The 21,171-nt window shown below is 49.8% G+C and overlaps 1 protein-coding gene across 2 annotated transcripts in view; it reads left to right on the top strand.

Moving 5' to 3' along the window:
- The window catches only part of QTRT1 (queuine tRNA-ribosyltransferase catalytic subunit 1), a 144,770-nt gene that overhangs the window by 19,413 nt on the left and 104,186 nt on the right, over positions 1 to 21,171 (top strand). Inside the window, exons 2-3 of one of the 2 annotated variants that reach the window (XM_069604274.1) lie at positions 7,413 to 7,481; positions 10,577 to 10,715. In XM_069604274.1, the coding sequence (XP_069460375.1) occupies positions 7,413 to 7,481; positions 10,577 to 10,715 (208 nt within the window). The remainder of the gene's footprint in view (positions 1 to 7,412; positions 7,482 to 10,576; positions 10,716 to 21,171) is intronic. The other variant, XM_069604275.1, reaches the window with a different exon arrangement.

The raw sequence follows: 21,171 nt of genomic DNA, 5'->3' as shown, positions 1-21,171 counted from the left end.
ATATATATATCACTATGACAAAACCAACAATGTGAAATCAAGATTTAATTTTCTTGTTGTTGTTCAGTAAGGCTAAAGGATGGTAGCTGTAGGTAAATCGGAAAGGACTGGTGTGAATAGCTGAATGGACTGTTTTTGTAGGTGAACCCTGCTCGAAGAAGGAAATCATACCAATTATCTTGAGTAGCCGAAGCAAAGCAGCAGAGAGATTGCTTAGTTTTGGTTAAGACACTCAGTGGAACCGCTGGTCTCTGGGTGATCACCCAGATGTTGGATACCCAGGAGTCTGCAAAGTACTGACCAAAACTGAGAGGTATATTGCGGGCCTCAATCAGAAGTGATACCCACAGGGGAGGCCATGTAGCCTATATATGTCCTTCAAAAAGGTATGGGCAATGAGCCAACTTGGTGTAACTGTCCATGGTTACCATGATGGTGGTATGACCCTCTCAACGCCCCCTCCCCTCACCTCCAAAGGTGGCAGGTCAACTATTAAGTCGGTTGACAACTGACGCCAGGGAGCCGAAGACGAGTCAGGCAGGCACAGCTTACCACTGGGAGATGAGCAACCTTGTGTTGAGCACAGGTGGAACAAGCAGAGACATAGCGTTGAACATCAGAGGGCCAAGAGGGCCACCAAAAATAGCATGGTAGGTCACAGATGCCTTTATGACCAGCCATAGGTGAATCATGGACCAATTGTAAGGACAGTTGCTGAAGTGGAAAGGCAGGCAAATACAGACTGTGATGGTGAAACATCAGCCCATTGGTAAAATGTAGAGGATGCTTGGGAAACGAGGAGGGTAATCGAGACTGGCCAATCTTGACTTGGTCGAAGACATGGGAAATCTGGAGCACAAACATCTTCCCCCTCAAGGATTCTGTCCGGGTAAGTGACCAGAGGCAGTTTTGTGTCACATCTAGACAAGGTGTCGGTGATGGTGTTTGCAGAGCCCGGAATATGAGATGAGGAAATCAAATTATGTGAAGAAATAGGCCCACCAGCCCCGTCTACTGTCATAGCATTAGGCTTGTTGGAGCACTTGTAGATTTGTATGGTTTGAACGGATCTCCACTGTATGCCTGGCTCCAAGTAAGAATTGACGCCACTCCTTTTAGGAAGACTTGATCGCTAAAGGTTCTTTCTCGATCATTGAATAAAGCCGCTCTGACTCGTTTAATTTCATGGAAAAATAGGCAAGTGGGTGTTCCAATCCAACCGCCTGTTTTTATTTTCAGACCTCTCCGAGAGAGGATGCTGAAGCATCGGCTTTGACGATGTAGGGTTTAGCTGGGTCGGTTGGCAGAGAACAGGGGCGGATGTAAAGGCTTCCTTTAAATCATTTAAAGGCTTTATGGGCCTTGGGATTCCACAAACACTACTTGGTTTAAGCTGATCCGTCGGAGGGAGGATAAGGTGAGAAAAGCCAGAATTGATGCATCAAACTCACATCTTTCTGGTTTAACTAGGAGCTGGTTCGCTTGGAGTCTCTGTAGAACTTCGGTGAAGTGGCGAGTGTGTTGTGAGGAATCATTTGAGAGCACCAATATGTTGTCCAGGTATACTATGGTGGTGTGGTTTAAGAGTTGACAACAAATAGTCCATGAAGTGTTGGAACACCACAGGAATATTAGCTACCCTGAAGTGCATCACCCGATGCTCGTAATGGCCATACAGTGTTCTGAAGGCTGTCTTCCATTTGTTGCCTTGACAAACTCTGATCAGATGTTAAGCTCCTCTGAACTCTAGTTTGGTGAAAATAACTGCTTCTTGTACGGCAGTAAGTACATCCCGAATAAGGGCAAGTGGGTACTTACCCTTGATGGTTGCTTATTCAGACCCCTGAAATCCAGACAGGGGCGTAATTCTTGGGTGTCTCTCGTGGGCACAAAGAGGTCTGAACTCAGTAATGAGGCCCCCTTGGGTGTTTTTGGCCAAATAAGACGTTCCTTTTCATGTTTGGTCAGAGGATACATATAACCGAAAGGAAACATAGAGCCTGTGATGTCAATAATAGAACAATCATCGTCACAATGAGGCAACAGGATTCTGGTAGTGTTGTCCTCCAGTCTTAGTGAGGCATCCATACTTGAGAGGTACCATAGAAATGGAACAAACTGTGGTATTAGCCAGAACGTCGGGGAAGACAATGTACAACCGGACATACATTTTCAAACACTAAAAAGAGTGTTTCAGCTTCCGATATCACAGGACAATGCACTGTAGTAATCGGATCAAGCGAGAGCGTCTCCTTATGTGCTGCCACCTTCATTACCAAAAACTCTTAATTATGGGGTACTCGTCTGGATAGTAAGGGTTGTCGATATATCCCCTTCTATGGGTGTGGCTGCTGTCTTTTTAACCTTGGACAGTTGATGGTTCAAGGCCCAATACAGGTCCATAAAATACCAGCAGCACCAGAAACTCGGGCCTGGTACCATCCATTTTCTGATACAGGAGGTAGTGACAGTTCCACTACGAGAACTAACAGGCGGTTATCCTCCACATCGGTCTGCACCAGTGTGGGATATACAGGAACCATCAAAGCAACCCACTTCTTGGTTCCTACTATGAATGGGTACTGTTTCCAGGCCTTCATGGTGGTGCAATCGAGCAGTTGGAGACAAGATGTTCTTGGGAAGTGCAATACATACACAGGCGGTTCGGTCGGCGGTTTTGGTATTCCGTGTCGTTAAAGGACCGCACGCTGTTCCAACTTACATAGGTTCATGCTCTGAGTGGTCTTTGATCTCCAGGAGCTGCAGAAATGACAGGCGGTTGTGGTCTAAGTCTTCTTTCCGTACAGCGCTAGTGTAACCTGTACTCTAATTGTAGATCCAAAGGAAGGAGGTCTTTTAAGGTGTGTGGTCTTGGTACTCGGGCCAGTTGAGCTTTTCAGAGAGCTGTCTGCGAACAGCGAATATTGGCATCCCTCTGGCCAAGCGGCCTCAAGCAAGGTGCTTAAACCTAGCTACGTAGGCCACTACGTCTTGGGTCCCTTGTATAGGTACGCCCAAACATGCTCTTGAGTGCTGTCACAAAATCACTGTAGGTATCCAGTTAGAGGGCTCCTGGCACTGACTAAGGGAGTGGCCCAAGTCCGAGCGCTTGGTTATTAGACAACCAACCTTATTTCGATCTGTACAGAAGGCACCGGGACGGAAGGTGAATTAGATGGCACAGGCATCCAGGAATTGTTAAAGTCATTTTGGGTTGCTATCAAAGGCACCAATACTTGGAGGAGGTGGTGCCAGATCAAGTTGTACATGGCCTCTTTGGGCAACAGCTTATTGTACAGCGTTCTCCACCTTAAGTGCTTAGACTTCCACAGTGAAACCCTGGACTGCTGCAACCAGTTCCTGAAACTAGGCCATGGTGGACTGAGACCGTTTTCGCAATCTATCACCAACAGGCCCAGCTTCCTATTCCTTTGGGATCAATAGAGGCAAGGCCTGCCAATTTCCAGAAGCCACCCTCGCTAGAGTGACACTCCAGTCAAGGTGACTGTCCGGATGGCGTGGATGGTGCAAGTGGTGGGGAGGAAAAACTGGATTCATGGAAAAAACCTCCACCGGTCTCTCTCAAAGTGAAATAGAATGATGTCCAACTGAAGGTTCCTTAAAAGACTGCAGCGTTAGGAAGCTCAGCAGAGAAGGCTACTTCAGGAATATTCTGGGCACCTCTGATATGCAGGTCTGATGAAGAAACAAAATCACTTACACCATTGAAAGGAAAGTTTTCAGTTCTCGGCGGGTTAGGCAGGAGCAGCATGCAAAAGACCCTGAGACTGGAGGAAGAGACCCAAGAGTCCAGCTGAAGTCGGAAAGTCATCCAATTGCACTTGCTTGAACCATTCAAAGATTTGGCGACCAGCCAATCCAATGCCTTTTTGTGCTCATGGCAATTGCCCACGTTGGATAAAGACCATACCCGGTGTTGGGGAGTTTTACACACGTTTCTGTCTGAGACAGAACTAAAGGCCCACCTTGGGTGACAGCATTACACTCCTTGGATTCAGCTTGAACTAACCAAAGATTTGGTAGCAGTGGCTGGGCAGCCAGGCTTGGTCTAGGAGGGATGAGGGCTGCAGGGAGGCACACAGAACTTGGAGCATACAATATGGTTAGAGGAAACACTGACACACTAGAAATGATATATAAATAACATTTATTTGAAATACACTAAGGTTTTTCAAGTAAAGCAACATAAGTACTTTTTCAGTAAAATAAGAGGTATCCTTTAAATCAAGGTAGAATAAAAAGCGGTGCACTTTAAATGAATTGTTGAGCAATACCAAACTCCCGTAACAGATGAGCAAACATTTACTCTGCCAACTTTAGTTAACCCCCTCTTAACCAACCCTCGGAAGTCCAACCCATGCTAGGTGAGTCTCAGAGTCCATGGTGGGCTCTGGGGGTCCAGTGACCAAGGGCTGAGGAGGAAGGATGCAGGTGAGCAGTAGACAGAGCAGAGTATATGAAGGTTTCTTCATGTTTGTATCAAGATAGAGCCCAATGGGTTGTTCACCCCAGCGGACCTAGGGTGCATTGAAGGGGGGTGCAAGTGACCGCTAACTGCAGCCCTCCTGGAGCGCGAGAACACACAGCAACACCAAGGTAAGTACCTAGGCTTGGGGCAGTACCTTTTCAATGAAGAAGTTGCTGCAGCAGTGTGATGCCCCACAGTGGATCTTCCATTGGAGCCCTTCATAGGTTTCGGGTAAGGACCGGTTGTCGTGCTGTGGAGTTTGCACCCTTTTTTGGTCCTTGTCTCAGCTGAGGAGATTTGCAAGAGTCGGATCCAGTCAGGTCCAGAAGGATGCCTATCAAGTGAGAGACGAAACCAACCTTCCGCAGACATTGCACAGCAAAATTGGTCAGGCCCCTGGGTATTTGCAGGCGGTAGAGGTCACAGCTCGCACCGGGGTGGCTCTAATTGACGTTCGTCGTGGGACTCGTTGATCCCACCAGTCCCGATCTGTGTGATTTTTTTCTATCACAGAAAAGTCTGTGACGGAAAAGTCTGCATGGGAAATGTACGCACCACCAAAGGTTCGTACATTTCACATGCGAACAAACACTGCAATTCACTACATGCACAACCCCAACATAAACATACCCGACTTACCTTCACGCTGTGTCCCTGCGGCGCCAGTAGTTCCCTTTTACTTCCGTGATCGGGAACTGGTGCCACAGAGTTCCTTTTTTTTTTTTTTTACGGGCAGCTGCAAGGATTTCCCCCGCAACCCCCTCTCACTATAGTGAGCGGGGTGTGGCGGGGGACACCCCCACAGCCCCCGTTGTTTTTACTTACCTACAATGCACTTCACCAAAGGTTCAAACTTTTGGTGTTCGGACCTTTGGTGGTATGCATTTTTGGTCTTTTTGTACAGTCGGTCCGATTGTACAATTCCCACCAGTCCAGGGGAGGAAGTCCTTTTCGAGCTTCCCAGTAATTCAGAAGTTGATGTCTGGATACAGCGGTTACTCAGATGGCTCTGGGGGGTCGCTGGAAGTGGCTGCACATGTCCTTCTTCTTTGTCGGATTTTCAGTCCAGTGGTCGACTCTGAGGTTCAGCTCCAAAACCCTCGCCTTGAATGCATTTTGGAACTGGCTGATCCCACCAATCACAGCACAAGCCTCTCGTGCAAATCTGGGAGGTGGCTGTCGGGGCGGGACAGCCAGCAATCCAGTTGCAACTGGTTCCAGTCACCGCCGCCACTTCCTGTCCTTTCAGTCACTTTGAGAGCCTTGGCAGGCTTTCGAAAGGAAACCCGTTGAAGACAAAAGATCCATCAAGCGCTCCCCCCAACTAGCTAGGTAGAAGAAGGCTGAACAAAGGATAACACGAGCAAAAACTACAGCCACCATTTTAGGGGAATCGTGTCCCCTATTACAGCTGCGAAGGAAGCCTGCAACATTTACAAAACGTTGGTAGAAAATATCCACTGCCACCAGCCATTCAGATGAACTTGTCACTAAAACTAGAAAGTTCCAGATGTGGAACATGGGATACATTTTGTCCCTTCAGCTCTCCACATAAGGTGACGTGAGCTGATTCCAGAAAATATAAGACAGGTAGGATGAAAAGTATTCCTTGCTCTGATAACAGGATGTTATCACAGAAAAGAAAAAAGGGAAGCTCAAGTAACTCCCAACACCACTGCTCAGAAAGGGCTGTGTGCTGCACTAATAAATTGCAGATGCCCTAAGAGTTTCAGGAAAGCATGACTCCAAAAAGGTGCAACTAAACGGGTTCCTGAATGAGAGTGTGGGAAAAGGTTCCCACTTACTCGAGAACTGGTAAAGTGCTGTGGAACTCACAAGCGCAGAGAATTATGCACAAAGATGAAATTGGACCTAAACCCTGGTTATTCTTAGTTTCCATGTATTCTCACAAAGGCAACGCAGTACGGGTTGCCTAAGAATTAGTACCTCCATTTGGGAGCCTCCAGGAAGAAAACGCTTCCTTTGAGCCACCATGCCTCCAAAATGTTTTCTGGAATGAAAGACTTCCATTTGGGCAAGTTTGCACACCCACCATTGTTTGCTCATGTAGCTGTTGGCTAGCAGTGAACTTTGCGTGATGGCTACCGGGTGGACTGTGGCATGTGTTACCGGCCGCAAATGGCTTATTCTGCTTTGAGAAGGAAGGCAAACGCACCTAAAATCTGGCATGCCCCCTATTGTGTGGCAGAGAGGGAGAGACCATGTGTACATAGGGGGGGGGGTAAAACTTACCATCTGCTGCATGCATTACATAAATGTGGGCGTACCTTTACCTCTACATGAGAGAGGGTACCACTTGGATAAGCAGCCTGTCTGTGACTGCATTCCGTGTATCCCACGTGTGGAAGTTAGGGTGACACCCAAGACGATGTCGCTTATTCTTAAAGTAGAGGTGGAAAATACCACATGCTTCATTGACTTTTCCTTTTTGTTTTTCAAAAGGAAGCAGGAGGTTGTCTATTCGGGTCATCTTGACTGACTCTTTGGTCCATTGTAGGTCATTTGTGTTGTGTTGACTGGCGCGGTAGTTCCTACCAGCACTATTGTTAAATACCTACCAGGGGTACTGACTGCTTTTTGAATTCTTTCAACAGTATTTTCTGCAATCTACTGGCACTTGCTACCTGTAACCATTGCAACATGACCAATAACCCACAGAGCACCAGTCCGCCCCACCTAGCATTGGTCTCTTGGATGAAGAGGATGTACAGGAAATGCATGTCTGTAAACAGAACCTAGCAGCTCTTTGAGCATTGTTTTTTATCCATTATGTTCCTACCCAGAGAGAGCCGCTTGTTTCCCATTACTTGGAAAGTTGCTGGTCAGTGCTTCTTGATGAATGATTTTCAACTTTGCTTTCTTTTGTGCATTACTAATCAAATTATTTCATTTTTATGTTCAGGGCCCGGAGCTCATAAAGAAAGCCAAAGGCCTGCATGGCTTCATGAACTGGGACCGCAATCTTCTCACTGTGAGTAGCTTTCTGTTCAGACAGCAGGGTTCTCTTGTTTAACTTACATTTCAGGTTGTATTAGCGCTGCATAAGTACAAAGCATGGCAAAATGTGCTGCAGAGACCCTCCAAGGCCTCCTCCTAGAAGGTGTAGTCGGCGGGCTGGTCCATGAATAGTTGGCCGAACTGCAATATGCCATTTGCAGCTATATGTTAAACAAGTGCATCTTGTTGGAGATTTGAAGTAGTGTTAGGGAGAATGTTCGTTTCTGTGCTAATTCCCTCCCACCTTAGAGACCCCCAGCTCTTTCGCTGGACTTAGCACTTTTTAATTTTACCTCCTGAGTGAGTGGGACTGTTTTTCCCTGATTTGGATTTTGTTTTCACTGTTTAGTCATCTGCATTTTGTATGGTGACACACAACACCTTCCGCGCAGTGTCACTGAGAAGTGCTTGGGATTTCTCAAGTTTTAAATACCTTTTCTTGGGAGAACTGTTCCCAAGAATAGTAAGGTGAAATTGATCTTACTTACCTTTTTTTTCTTTGTAGGTCCAGCGCACACCATCTTATGTGGAGTGCTGAGGGGTTTACTTGGTAGCCCCTTTTCCTACTTTCTCATGTAACATTTTTTTGTTACCCTCGCTACATTAAATAGCTGGTGGCAGTGGTTGAATTTTTACTACCAGTGTGCTTTTCTTTACCGCAGGCTGACCCCTCAGTTGCAGTACAGCACCCATGGGTGCCCATTTTCTGTTTATGAGGTCTTTCTTGGCTTTTACTCTGTGTATTGAGACAGGTTTGAGCCCTTTGTGTGTTCTGCCTCTGGCAGGCTTCAGCCCTGAAGCCCGCCCCTAGCTCCAGTGTGTCTGGAAGGACAGGATGTGAGGGAGGGTCCCGAAACTCCCCTGTCCTTTGTCTCTAGGTGTGCCTGAATGAAACCAGACCCGATTTGCCGGCTGGCTGCCCTCAAAGAACAGCCACCCTGCTGTGTGATTGGCAGCCACCCTGCTGTGTGATTGGCGGCCACCCTGCTGTGTGATTGACGGCCTAGGCTGCGCATGAATGGGAAAACTTGCTGGAAGAAACATCCGAAGCAGAAATCGTGAAGAGAAGCCCGCTGCAACCTCCTAGACATGAAGTACCAGTGAAGCCCTGCCGCGGTGGTGACCTCTTTTATTCATATTGACGGAGACGCTCTGGAAGGGACGACTTCTTCCCTTGGGTTAGTGGGACCAACTAACCCTGAGGAAAACTCCACTTTGGGGCAATCCTTGACTTGCTTTTCCTCTCAGTTGCTGCAGAAGCCCAATGCCAGTGGTCGAGTGTCCATAACAGAGTGCAACGTCTGCTGAGGAACAAATCCAGCCAAAGCCCAAGGAGCCTCCTAAGGACACTCCAGGAAATCCCAATCCAGAATCACCTCACCAGAGTTCAGGACCGAGGGAGCAAAGATAGTCCAACCGAGATATTTGCTCTGCATCAGTGCTGTTTGCGAGGCGCTGAAACCACAAAGTGCAGCTGAATCGAAGAAGGCCTGTAGCTGCCGAAGTCCTTCCTAAGTACTGCCTCAGGAGCCCTCCAGATGTTGTCCCTCTTTTCCTCACGATTGAGGCTCGGGAACCAGGGCCTGCTCAGCTGTAGCAAGACATCTAGCTGGACCACTTTTCTTCAAACCAGAGGTACATTTTTGGGCTTGGGGACATAACTTCTCACCTGAAGTCGTGCTTTCTCACTTGATACTTGCTTAACTTTGAGTTGATTTCAACTCCCTTTGTACGGGCTTAACAACCTGTGCCCCTTCAGTGATTTTATTTGAATTATCTGACTTTGTGAAATACTTTTATGCAGGAATAACTGTCCTTTCTTCCTAAAGGCACCTTTCTGAATCCATTTACTTTGGCATTGCTTGTCCCTCATTGCTTGTAATTTGTTGACCACTTCTACTGCTGGGAAAGGTTTACCTAGATTTCATTGGAGGATTCCAACTGTCTTACTCTGATAAGAAGGTATGTTCTAACCTTTCTATCTTTCCTTTAACCCTTCCTTCCTGAAACCCAGAGTCTAAAAAGTATATTTGCGTTATATATAAATGCAATACTGTCCTTGTTATTGAAGTCACTTCAGGGTGTAGGAAGTGTGTAAGAAGCACCTCTAAAGAGTATCTACTAGCTTTTGTGTTTATTCTGGAAAAGTATTTTACAGCATATTTGATTGTTACATATATTGCCCTTTTTAAAGAATGCTTATTTAAAATCTGCTGTTAAATGAATAATTATTTATAACACAAACCTTGAGTATAGTTACTTAGCTACTTGTATTTGTGGATTTCATTGCTACAGCTCACATTTACCCCTCTTGAGATGAGCCTGGCTGCTCAGTCACACTACCAACTTGTGTAGTACAGACCTATACCAAACGGTGGGTTACCTAATACGAAGCAGATACGTTTTGTGTAGTCTCACCCAGTGTGACTGCCCCAATTCTTACCTCACATGTAGCTACATATTTTCATACTGGATCATGTTACTGCCATGCTTAGCCTGTCTGCAGATTGGCCATCTGCTTGGGTAATGTAAAAACTGGCACAGATTTATTAACCATTTTCAGCTCATCCATTGCAATGGAGGCTAATCACGGATGTTTGCCTGTCCTTTGCTAGCAGTGGCCATTCCTTGCAAGTGCCCTTTGTATTCTTTGCATGCTTGTGTATGCTGTTCCAGCTTGTGTATCTGCACTTACCCTTGTGTGGTTGTTTCTGGTCTTGTGTAGTTCCTTATTTAACTTCCAACGACAAAGTCTTGCATCCTGTAGTCCTGTTCTGTGGCACAATGCGTTTCTAGCCTATCTGTGTCTTCTAGTACATGGTACCTCTAATCTCACTTTTTGTTCAAATGCAATTCTCTATGACGCGCGTTTCAGTTATTCACATGGACAGAGTGGTCTTATTGTGGTCCAACATGGCATAGATGCTTAGCCTTTCTGTGAAAGGTTGCTAGTGAAGTGGGGTCTCTGTCATCAATCATGCCTTTGCAGCCACTTACTTTCTCCATTTGAATACCAGGTGGACTTTTTGTGTTCTTTGCCGGGGCACCTAATACTGTCTTGGTTTGCAGGACAGTGGCGGATTCCAGATGGTGTCCCTGGTGGAGCTGTCTGAGGTTACTGAGGAAGGCGTGTGCTTCAAGTCTCCTTATGATGGCAAAGAGATTCTTCTAACACCAGAGAAATCGATAGAGATCCAGAATGCGCTGGGTAAGAACGGTCATTTTTTAAATATTTTCTAAAAATCCTCTACACCCTCAATCTGCAAAATGAACCCAGACGATGAGCCCCTATTGCCAACCGCATGAATGTGACCGCCTCCCAGGCTTGTGTTTCTCCCGGTTTCAATACCTTTGAGTATATTGAACTGTGAATCCCAGTGGCCAATATTGTGACTGGTTTGTTTTCCTTGAACATCCGCATATTGTTCTATTCCAGCAGCAAGGCAGGTTTTTACTCTTGGTACACTCTGATCTTTCCTGTATAGTAAGGGCTGGGTTGAATCCTGGGCACAGGAATGCAAGGGCTCGGGTACCTGCGGCTCTCCACAGGGAATGCATGAGTGGCTGTATAACGTTTAACCCACTGACTTCTACTATTGTCATTTCACTTGATAGTGCTCTATGGCCGTTTTTTGGTTTCTTGGTGCTAGGGAAGCCAAACGTTAAAGCATTGCCCATTTTCAAAATGCTAATACAAAACAATTAGCCCCTACACCCCCCCCCCCACCATGCAGAACTTTGACAATACTAATTAAAGTCTTAAAAGGGTGGTGTCAGCATTTGGATGTACCTGTGGTCATTTTGGTGTTCTGGGTTCGTTGAGGAACAGTTGAGCTTCACTAAGATCACTTCGCCTCCACTCAAACCAGAACTGGAAGGCGAGACCCCTCCAGGGAAATCACCTGAAGGGAAACCCTCTTGAGGAACAAAACACTTCTCCGCGATACCCTGGATGTAAGCAACAGATCTGAGGGCAGGATAGCAGGCACACGTGCAGGAATGGTGGATAACCGGCAATTCAGGAAGTCAGCGGGTAGCAGAAAAGGAACGAGTTCCAACATACAGTAATGGGCCAGGATTGAGGAATCTAGTAAGGAAGCAGGAGGCTGGAAAATAAGGGAAAGAAGAGGGGGAAAATGGAGATCCCTACTATATGGAAGGCAGAAGAGCACAAAAGGAAGAATTATACAGTGTGTCATGCACAGGAATACCTAAAGTTGCGACTCGGGGAGCGCCGGGTGCTCTGTCCTGATATATGCGGCTTCAGAACGCCGCCTGAATGAACCAGAGTGAGGCAGTGGACATTGTGGGTGCCAGCTTGTGATGGGTGCGATGTCCCGTTCAGTCGCCATATTGGTTGTGGCGATGCGACCATCGTTGAACATCGACCAACGCGGGACATCTGCATTACAGTTGGAATTATTACGAAGAGGCAGCACTTTGGTGGGCCCTCTGTGGCAGGAAGAGACATTACTTTTCAATTGATCAAAGTTACAAACTGTGACAACTTTGATCATCTAGGTTCCTTCTGTCATGGTACCTATGAACACCTTGTGCTGAAGCTCTTCACCTCGTTTCCTGCATGGCCTTGATTCTGACCACCAGCAGTCTGCTCTCAGCTTCCTCCACCCAGCCAAGGCCATGATGAAGCATATCCTGTTTCCGTTGTCTTCCTGATCGATCACTCTGGTCCACTGTTCCATGCGTTCATTCCTCCCCTTAACAGGCTATTTTCTTATCCCTCCGGTAGAGCTTGACTGGAGGTCAGTTATTTCCCTCCTCTTTCTTGAAGCATTTGTATATCCACTGTGGCACAGTAATTCCCGTGCTGGCTGGGAAATCCCAATGAGTCACAGACTGTCCTGCTCTGCCTTTATCCCCAGGGCTCTGGGTTAACCTCTTGATGCATGCATGTGAGCCGTTGAATACCACATTATAGGTCTGAAGTTGCTACCAAATGCATATATATATCTATCTATCTATCTCTCTCTCCCAGGTTTGTCGTCTTAGTCACACTTCCTAGAATAACGATTGGGAGGGGGGGTGGTTGGGGATTGTAGCTGTGCTAAGTATTTGTTGGCTATTGTGTGGAAGATTGCGTTTGACTGAGAGAGCTTTCTTAGTTGATGATAAGAAAGGCCAAGAGAGCCTACTGAGAATTCCAAGGAAAAGCTCATTAGGGGGAGGTAGAATTTTGAGACGAATTGAAAAACTGTAGGGAAGACTACGAAGCGCACTTGAATGCCTGGTTCACCCCCCCAACTCAATGAACTAAGAAAACAGAAAAGAAAATTACAAGCTATCTGGCACAATTCGCCTACCAACAACAATAAAGCTAAATTAGCCCAACTATCCAAACACCATAAGAAAGAAATTATCAACACAAAAAAAAAGTATTTGACAGAATCACAAAGGCCCAATCAAATACAAAGGAACTCTTCTCCATCCTCGGTGAAATGGAATCCCCACTACAACGAGCTGACACTGTCCCAAAGGATAAGATATGATGTATTAATATAAAGAACGCCTTATCAAATAACATCTCCTCCCTCCAACTCAAAATAACAACAAAAAAAAGACTCCCTGTCCATTGCTGACCAACTATTACCACCGCCCTCCGAGTACAATATTATTCCACCATTCAGCTTTAAAACAATCTCAATCATTGATACTGAAAAGGTAATTCTTGCCTTGAAACCCTCCAACTGCAAGGGTGACAGTTGCCCAGTGCAAATAATAAAGGATGCGGCCAGAGACTTAGCCCCTTTTATCTCAAAGCTAATCAACTCCTCCTTTAAATCAAACACGGTACCCACCAACCTGAAAGAATCCTGGGTCCTCCCCCTACTGAAAAAAACAAACTCTCGACCCCTCAATACCCACAAACTATAGACCCATTACCACTGTACCCTTTTTACTTAAAATTATTGATGGAGTAGCCTACCTACAAATTCAAGATTACCTAGAAAGAAATCATCTGCTAAGCTCACGACAATCAGGATTCTGCCCTCTCCTTGGCATCGAAACAGCCTTGCTAGACCTTAAGACCAAAATTGAGGAGCTAAAGGACAATGTCAAAACCGCACTGCTACTACTGCTGGACTCGTCAGCAGCCTTTGACCTGGTGGACCACGCAGTCTTATGTAGCCACCTAAGACTCGCTGCCAACTTCACAGGAGAAGCCATTGCTTGGGTTCAATCCTTCTTAGCCAACTGGGCTATGAGAGTTTTCTCTACCTCCTCTTGTGCCGATCCCATCCAAATAACATGTGGAGTCTCACAGGGATCCTGCGTTTCACCCACTATGTATAACATCTTCACCAAACCACTATTTGACAAGTTGGACAGACTGGGTGTCACCTACACTAATTATGCCGATGACACCCAGATCCTCATACCCCTTTCGGGCAACTATGAAGAGGACCTGGCTCTGGTGAACAAAATATACATCCTCATTCAGGCATGGATGGCAACCCACGGCCTCTGCCTGAACGACGATAAAACCGAGATCTTACTCCTCGGATCTGACTCTAACTTAAAAAAACGAACCCCTAACTACATCTTTTAACATTGATAATAACATCATTAAGGTTATGCCGGAGGTAAAAACTTTAGGATTTTTCCTGGACTCCTCTCTTAACCTAAAAAAACAAGTTGACTCTCTCTCCTCCACCACCGCCTACATATGTAAATTAATCCGAGCTGCCAGACCATTCCCGTCCAATGCCAGTTGCATTACCCTGGCCAATGCTCTTATCATGTCCAGATTAGACTACTGCAACACCCTGTACTCAGGAGCCAACAAGTATGTTACTGACAAACTCCAAAGATTGCAAAGTAACGCTCTAAGAGCAGCTTTGAACATCCCTCATGGAGAACACATCTCTAAATTCAGGAAGGAAGCCCATTGGCTAAAAATAAAGGACAGAATCCTCCTCCAAACCATATCCCTCACCTCCAAATGTCTCAACACTCTAGTACCTCCCTACCTATCAGAATAAATTACCAGGAAACTCGCCTCCCGACCCCTGAGATCTGCCAATACCTTCCTGCTTGAAATCCCCAGATTCAAACTTACCACGGCTGGAGGAACCAGCTTCCCAGTTAAAACTGCTCAAGCATGGAACACACTGCCTATCGACCTCAGACGCCCCTTACCGTACGCTTGATTCAGAATCAATGCTATCAAATGGCTTCGCTCGAACGATCCATAACCTCTTCACTGTCTAATAGCTATTGTCAAAGCACCTGTGACTTACTTATCATCTTACTCATTGTTGCAACCATAGGCTCTCACTAACTTGCGTAGTGCTAGACTGACTTTTATCCGGCACACCCCCTAATGCTCCATGAACAGTAAATGACTACCCTACCTCACTTACTGTATCCACATTATAACAATCGACTGTACTGTATCTTGTATTGAAATCCACTTTGTATCACATGTATGTACTAAATTTTGACAGGCACTGTAACTAAGTTTCGAGAATTCTTGTACTGCTGCGCCTAGCTGCCCAAGGACTCGGTGCGCATTATCAAATTAATAAACAAACAAACAAGGGAAAAAGAGGCCGCCAATTAAGATTTCTGTGAAAGAGTTGGGGAAATTGCTGCGAAAGCCCATTGAGACTCCAGAGGACGGGAAAGAAAGCTCATTGAGAATCCAGAAGCAGGCTTACAAAGCCCATTGAGAATCATCTGGGAAGAAGGGGAAGAAAGCCCATTGAGAATCCAGAATCAGGCTGGGAAAGCCCATTGAGAACCCAGTAATAGGGTGGGAAAGCCCACTGATGATCTGGAAGAAGAGGGAGGAAAGCCCATTGAAAATCCAGAATAAGGGCGAGATAGCTCGTTCAGAATCTGGAAGAAGGGTGAGCAAGCCCATTGAGAATCCAGAAGCAGGCTGAGCAAGCCCATTGAGACCCCGGCAGTAGGGTGAGCAAGCCCACTGAGAATCGGGAAGAAGGGTGAACAAGTCCATTGAGATCTGGGAAGAAGGGTAAGAAAGCCCATTGAGAATACTGTCCTTCTCCAGCATGGGGTCTGGCATGGATTCACATGCTCATGAATATTCCCCGTCGTCAGGCTGGGAATCCTCGGTAAAGAAAAAACCAGTATCAGTTTCGTTTCTGATCTGTCTTTCGTAGTAACAACCAATCACTGGTCTCTGCGTCATACTGACCACAGCCAATGACTGCCCTCTACCCAAGCACCGCCTCTGGCAGCCATCTTCAGATTTTTACCGCACGTTCATGTGTTGGGATCCTCGTGCTATTGCTCTCGAGCGTTAGTGCTATTTTTTCACGTTTTTTCTCAAAAACTTCGTTTTTTCGGTCAAAAGAGCCTCAAGCTCCACCGACTCTCCATCCGATCAACGGGGACCCGTGTCGGATTCGTCTGTGCCCCTCAAGGGTGAAGATTTCGTCGAGCTACGCTTTTGGAGGACTCCAGAAGCTTCTCAGGCCCGGACATGGCCCAGGAGAAGGGAAGCTTGACGCCCGGAAAGCTGTTCAGGATCTGCCCTGGATGCCAGCTGCAGAACGTCTTTAAGGAGGACGAACACTCCTTTTGTCTCTACTGCTTACATGAGGACAAGGCGCACGTGGAGAAGGACTGTGCGTTTTGCGGCAATATGTCGGAGCGGACCTTGAAGGACCGCCATCAACGTCTCGCCAACTGGCTGGAAGGGAAGAGCCCGTCAGGCGAGAAGAAGAGGAAGAAATCCGAGCGGTCTTCTAAGACCTTTGAGGACGCCCCGGCGACGGGGGTCCAACACAAGGCCAAGCACCGCGAGTCCGCTGGCACCGGGAGAGCCGAACGGTCGGGCTCTACGGGCGCCAGGCAGGGCGCATCCTCCCCGGCACCTTCAGCCACGAGCCAACGCTCTGGGTCGGGTAAGAGGAAGGGCGAGCACCCGGCGAAGCTCCTGGAGAGGCCCCGGTCGAGCTCGAAGGCCCCATTGGAGGGGGAGCGAGGCAGTGTCCCCCCCCCCCCAAGGATAAGGCGGTGAGCGCACCTAAGGTGGTGAAGGCCTTAATCCATCCGGCCAAGCCCTCTATCGATACTGTCGCAGCGGCCCTGGCTCAGCCTGTGGAGGCTACACCAGTGGTGGCGACCTCGGGGCTCAGTCTCCCTGCCACCTCGGAGGGAGTCCTCTTTTGTGCCCATCGATAGGACCCCCGTGAAATCCCCGGCGGGGAAGAAAAAGGGGGGGCAGGGCGTCGTCGTAGATTCGGCTTCAACCTCGGAGGAAGAGCTGATCGAGGTCTTAAGCCACGGCCTTGGCGTGGAAGAAGACCGGCCCGTCGGGATGGATCCCGACGCAGGTGACGACATCGTCGAGGGTGCCGACGGGGCCCCTGATCGCTCGTCGGATTCCCCTCTGCCAGCGCCGCAAGACAACTCAGCGGCCATTTTGTTGGCTATACAGTCCTTATGCTCAGAGATAAGGACGAGACTGCCGTTGCCGACGGAGGAACCTCTCCCGTCGGGGGATCCCGAACCGGGACCTTCTGGTGTTCCCCCGCCCAAGAAAAGAAGGATTCACCCTCCACCTCCTTTTCAGCCGTCGCGCCCCGTCCAGCCCTCCTCCCCGTCCACCCGAGGGGATGATACGGGGACTGACACGGCAGCGGCGGGTACGGACGACGAGGTGTACGACGAGGATCTACCGTCGTCACCTCCCACCAGGGCTTCTCCGCCCGACGAGATTGGATCGTTCCACTCCATGATCGCCAGGGCATCCGAGCTTTTCCAACTCTGCCCTGATGAGAAGAAAAAGGAAGGATTCCTTTATCAACGGCGCGAGGCCAAGAGGAAGACGGTCCTCGCGGTGCCTCTACTGGACGACATTTGGGATGAGGGCCTCGCCCTCCTCAAGAACCCTTCCACGACGCCAGCTAGAAGAGACCGGTACGAGAAGAAGTACTGGGTCCCGGACGCGGCCCCCCTGTGCCTCCGGGCGCAGCCTACCCCGGACTCCGTCGTCCCCGCGGCGGCCAGGAAGAAAGCGGGGGGGGTGCGGCCTCCACATCGACTTCCCCACCGGACGGCGAGGGAAAGAAATTGGACGCTATGGGACGCAGGGTCATCTCGTCTGCAGCGACGACGATTAAAGCGGCCAACGCCTTGGCTATCGTGGCCCGCTACGACAGGGAGCTATGGTACAAACTGGCTCCCCTGCTGGACTTCCTACCGGACGACAAGAGGGCGGATGCCCTGGAGATCCTACAGGAAGGTGAGGTGGCGTCGGACCACGCCATCACTATTGCGACGGACATCGCCAACACTGGGTTTCGCGTGTGCCTTAGGCGGCGTGGATGGCTCAAGGCTACGGACTTCCGTCAAGACGTACAGACCAGAGTCCTGGACATGCCGTTCGATGGGAACAACCTGTTTGGGGAAAACAGTGGACGATTCCCTTCAGGCCATTAAAGCGGACACTGAGACGGCCCGGGCCCTTGGGGTTCTGCAGCAACGACGGACGCCCTTTCGGAGCAGCGGAGGCAAGGGCGCCTCCAAAGGTTCCGGCGGCGGTTTCTCCGCCTACCGTCAAGCGGCCCGCTCGTCGTCTCAGGAGGCCTACAGAGGACGAGGCAAGTCTGGCGGACCCCGCCGTCGTCGCCAAGGAGGTCAAGGCGGCAAAGCCTCGTCGAAACAGGATTGAACCGGCCGTGGGGTCGGGCCCCCACCGAAGCACCCCGGTGGGAGGCCGGCTGGCGAGCTTCGTCAGCGTGTGGGAGTCCATCTCCACCGACCGTTGGGTGCTGGACGCCTTAGCCCGGGGCCACGCGCTTAAGTTTCAAAGAAGGTGCCCGCGCGTCCCCCCCGTGGCCAGGAAAGAGCTTCACATCCCTCAGCTTCTCCTGGAGGTAAAGGCGATGCTCAGGAAGGGCGCCATCGAACTCGTCCCAAAGAGGCTTCGGGGCTCCGGAGTTTACTCGAGATACTTCCTCGTGAAGAAGAAGACGGGAGGATGGCGCCCCATCCTAGACTTGCGACGTCTGAACAAGTTCATCAAGGCGCAGAAGTTCAGGATGGTCACCCTCCAGCACGTCCTGGGTCAGCTGGAGGAAGGAGACTTCCTGTCGTCGTTGGATTTGGAGGATGCCTACTTCCATATTCCCATCCTAAAGGGGCACCGAAAATTCCTCAGGTTTGTGGTCCAAGGGCGTCACTACCAGTTCAAAGCCCTCCCCTTCGGACTACGGTCGGCACCCAGGGTATTCACCAAGTGCCTTGCACCGGTGGCGGCGCAGCTGCGCCGCGAGGGAATCCACGTCTACCCCTACCTGGACGACTGGCTCATCCGAGCCAAGACGAGGGAGCTCGCCGTGGAGCACACCGCAAGGACCGTCAAACTTCTCACGGACCTGGGATTCTCCGTGAACTACGCCAAGCTCCACCTGGTACCCGCGCAAAACGCACTGTTTCTGGGAGCGAAGCTCGACACAGTGTCCCTTCTGGCCTCCCCGTCGGAGGAAAGGACCAGGTCCATCCTGGGCAAGGTACAGCGGATGTTGGTTTCCGACGCGGCCAAGGTGAGGTCCATCAAGTCCCTCCTCGGAATGATGTCTTCTTGCATCTACCTCATTCCCATGTGCAGGCTCCGGATGCGCCCGTTGCAGGAGTTCCTGGACGCGCGCTGGATCCAAACGACGGGCGGCTTCGAGGAGAGGATCACACTCGACGAGAGTTTCCGCCGAGCGGTCCGGTGGTGGGGCACCCGCGCGCATCTGACGGCGGGCATGGACTTCCAGACCCCAGACCACCAGGAGACAGTGACCACGGATGCCTCCCTGGAAGGGTGGGGAGCGCACACCGAAAATCTGCACGCGAGAGGCCTTTGGCTCCCGACGGAGAAGTCCCTCCATATCAACGTCCTGGAGCTCCGTGCAGTGTTCTGGGCCCTCAGGTCCTTCCTTCCGTCCCTCAAGGGCAAGGTGGTGAGGATCTTCACCGACAACACCACCACCATGTTTTACATCAGGAAACAGGGCGGAACCAGGTCCCCAGCACTGTCCAAGGAGGCGCAGGACCTGTGGTATTGGGCCGTCGCCCAAAGGATGTTTCTGGTGCCCTTTCATCTGGCAGGGATAAAAAAAAAACACCATCGCCGACTCACTCAGCAGGGAGCTGCGCTCGTGCCACGAGTGGGAACTACGGCAGGATCTAGTGGATCGCCTCTTCCGACGGTGGGGCACACCCCAGATCGACCTGTTCGCGACAGCGACGAACTCCAAGTGCCGGAGGTTCGCCAGCAGGTTTCCCCAGGCGAGGAGCATGGGCGATGCCTTCTCATTCCCCTGGGAGGGCCTGTTCCTCTACGCGTTCCCTCCTTTGCCACTGCTAATCCGGCTCGTCAACCAGCTCAAGAGGTCACGGTGCAGGATGATCCTCGTCGCACCTGGGTGGCCGAGGTAGATATGGTTCCCGGACCTTCTGGACTTGTCAGCGTCCCCGCCAATCAAGCTGCCGGTGGACGCGGATCTACTCTCCAGGGAAGGAGGCGCCATCCTTCACCACGACCCGAAATCGCTGAACTTGCAGGCCTGGCTCCTGCAGCGCTAGAGTTTGGAGGATACGACATACCGGCCGACTGCAGAGAGGTTCTTGCAAAGGCCAGGGCGTCCTCGACTCTTAAATGCTACGGACACAAATGGAAGAGTTTCTCTGTCTGGTGCCATGCACAGAAGATTAACCCTCTACGGATTACGGCTCCCCAGGTACTGCCGTACCTGCTGACGCTGGCCAAAGCTGGACTGGCACACGCGTCCATCAAGATTCATCTTGCTGCGATCTCCCGATACACCAGAACCATGGGCCGGACGTCCTTGTGGTCTCATCGTCTGGTGAAAGAGTTCATGAAGGGACTGTTCAGATCGTTCCCGCCGGTGAAGGCTCCGGCCCCGGCGTGGGAGCTTAACGTGGTGCTGACCAAGCTCATGGGACCTCCGTTCGAGCCTCTGCACTCGGCCCCGTTGAAGTTTCTGTCGTGGAAAACGGCGTTTCTTGTGGCCATCACCTCCGCACGACGGGTGGGTGAGATCCAGGCCCTTTACTGCAAGGCCCCGTACTTGACTTTTCACGACACAAGGGTAGTGCTCAGGACGCACCCCTCCTTCATGCCCAAGGTACCGTTGGACTTCCATCTCAACGAACCCTTGGTGTTGCCTGTGTTCTTTCCGTCGCCTTCGTCGCCGGCTGAGAGGACTTTGCACTCGCTGGATGTGGCTAGAGCGCTGAAGTTCTACGTGGACCGCACGAAGTGTTTTCGGAAGACGTCACAACTCTTTGTGAACTTTGGACCTGTCAATCAGGGGAAGGCTCTCTCGAAGGCTTCCATTTCCAGATGGCTCTCCGGCTGTATCATGTACTGTCATCGGTTGGCAAACCGACCGCTGCCTGGCCGTCCGAGAGCCCATTCCACCAGAGCGATCGCAGCTACCACGGCGTTCCTTTCTGGTGTGCCCCTGCTGGACATATGCAGGGCTGCTACGTGGAGGTCGACGCACACCTTCACGAAATTCTACTGCGTCGATCGGGATTCCAGGGAGGAGTCCAGGGTCGGCCAAGCAGTGCTGCGCAACCTGTTCGCCTGAGGTGAGCCTGGTGAGGAGGTAAGATGCTTAATGTTGAGTTTGATGTAATGCTTAATGTTGAGC

This window comes from Ambystoma mexicanum, chromosome 3q (assembly GCF_040938575.1).
Source record: "Ambystoma mexicanum isolate Mex_15411 chromosome 3q, UKY_AmexF1_1, whole genome shotgun sequence".
Lineage (NCBI taxonomy): Eukaryota > Metazoa > Chordata > Amphibia > Caudata > Ambystomatidae > Ambystoma > Ambystoma mexicanum.
This window is presented reverse-complemented; position numbering and strand designations above follow the sequence as displayed.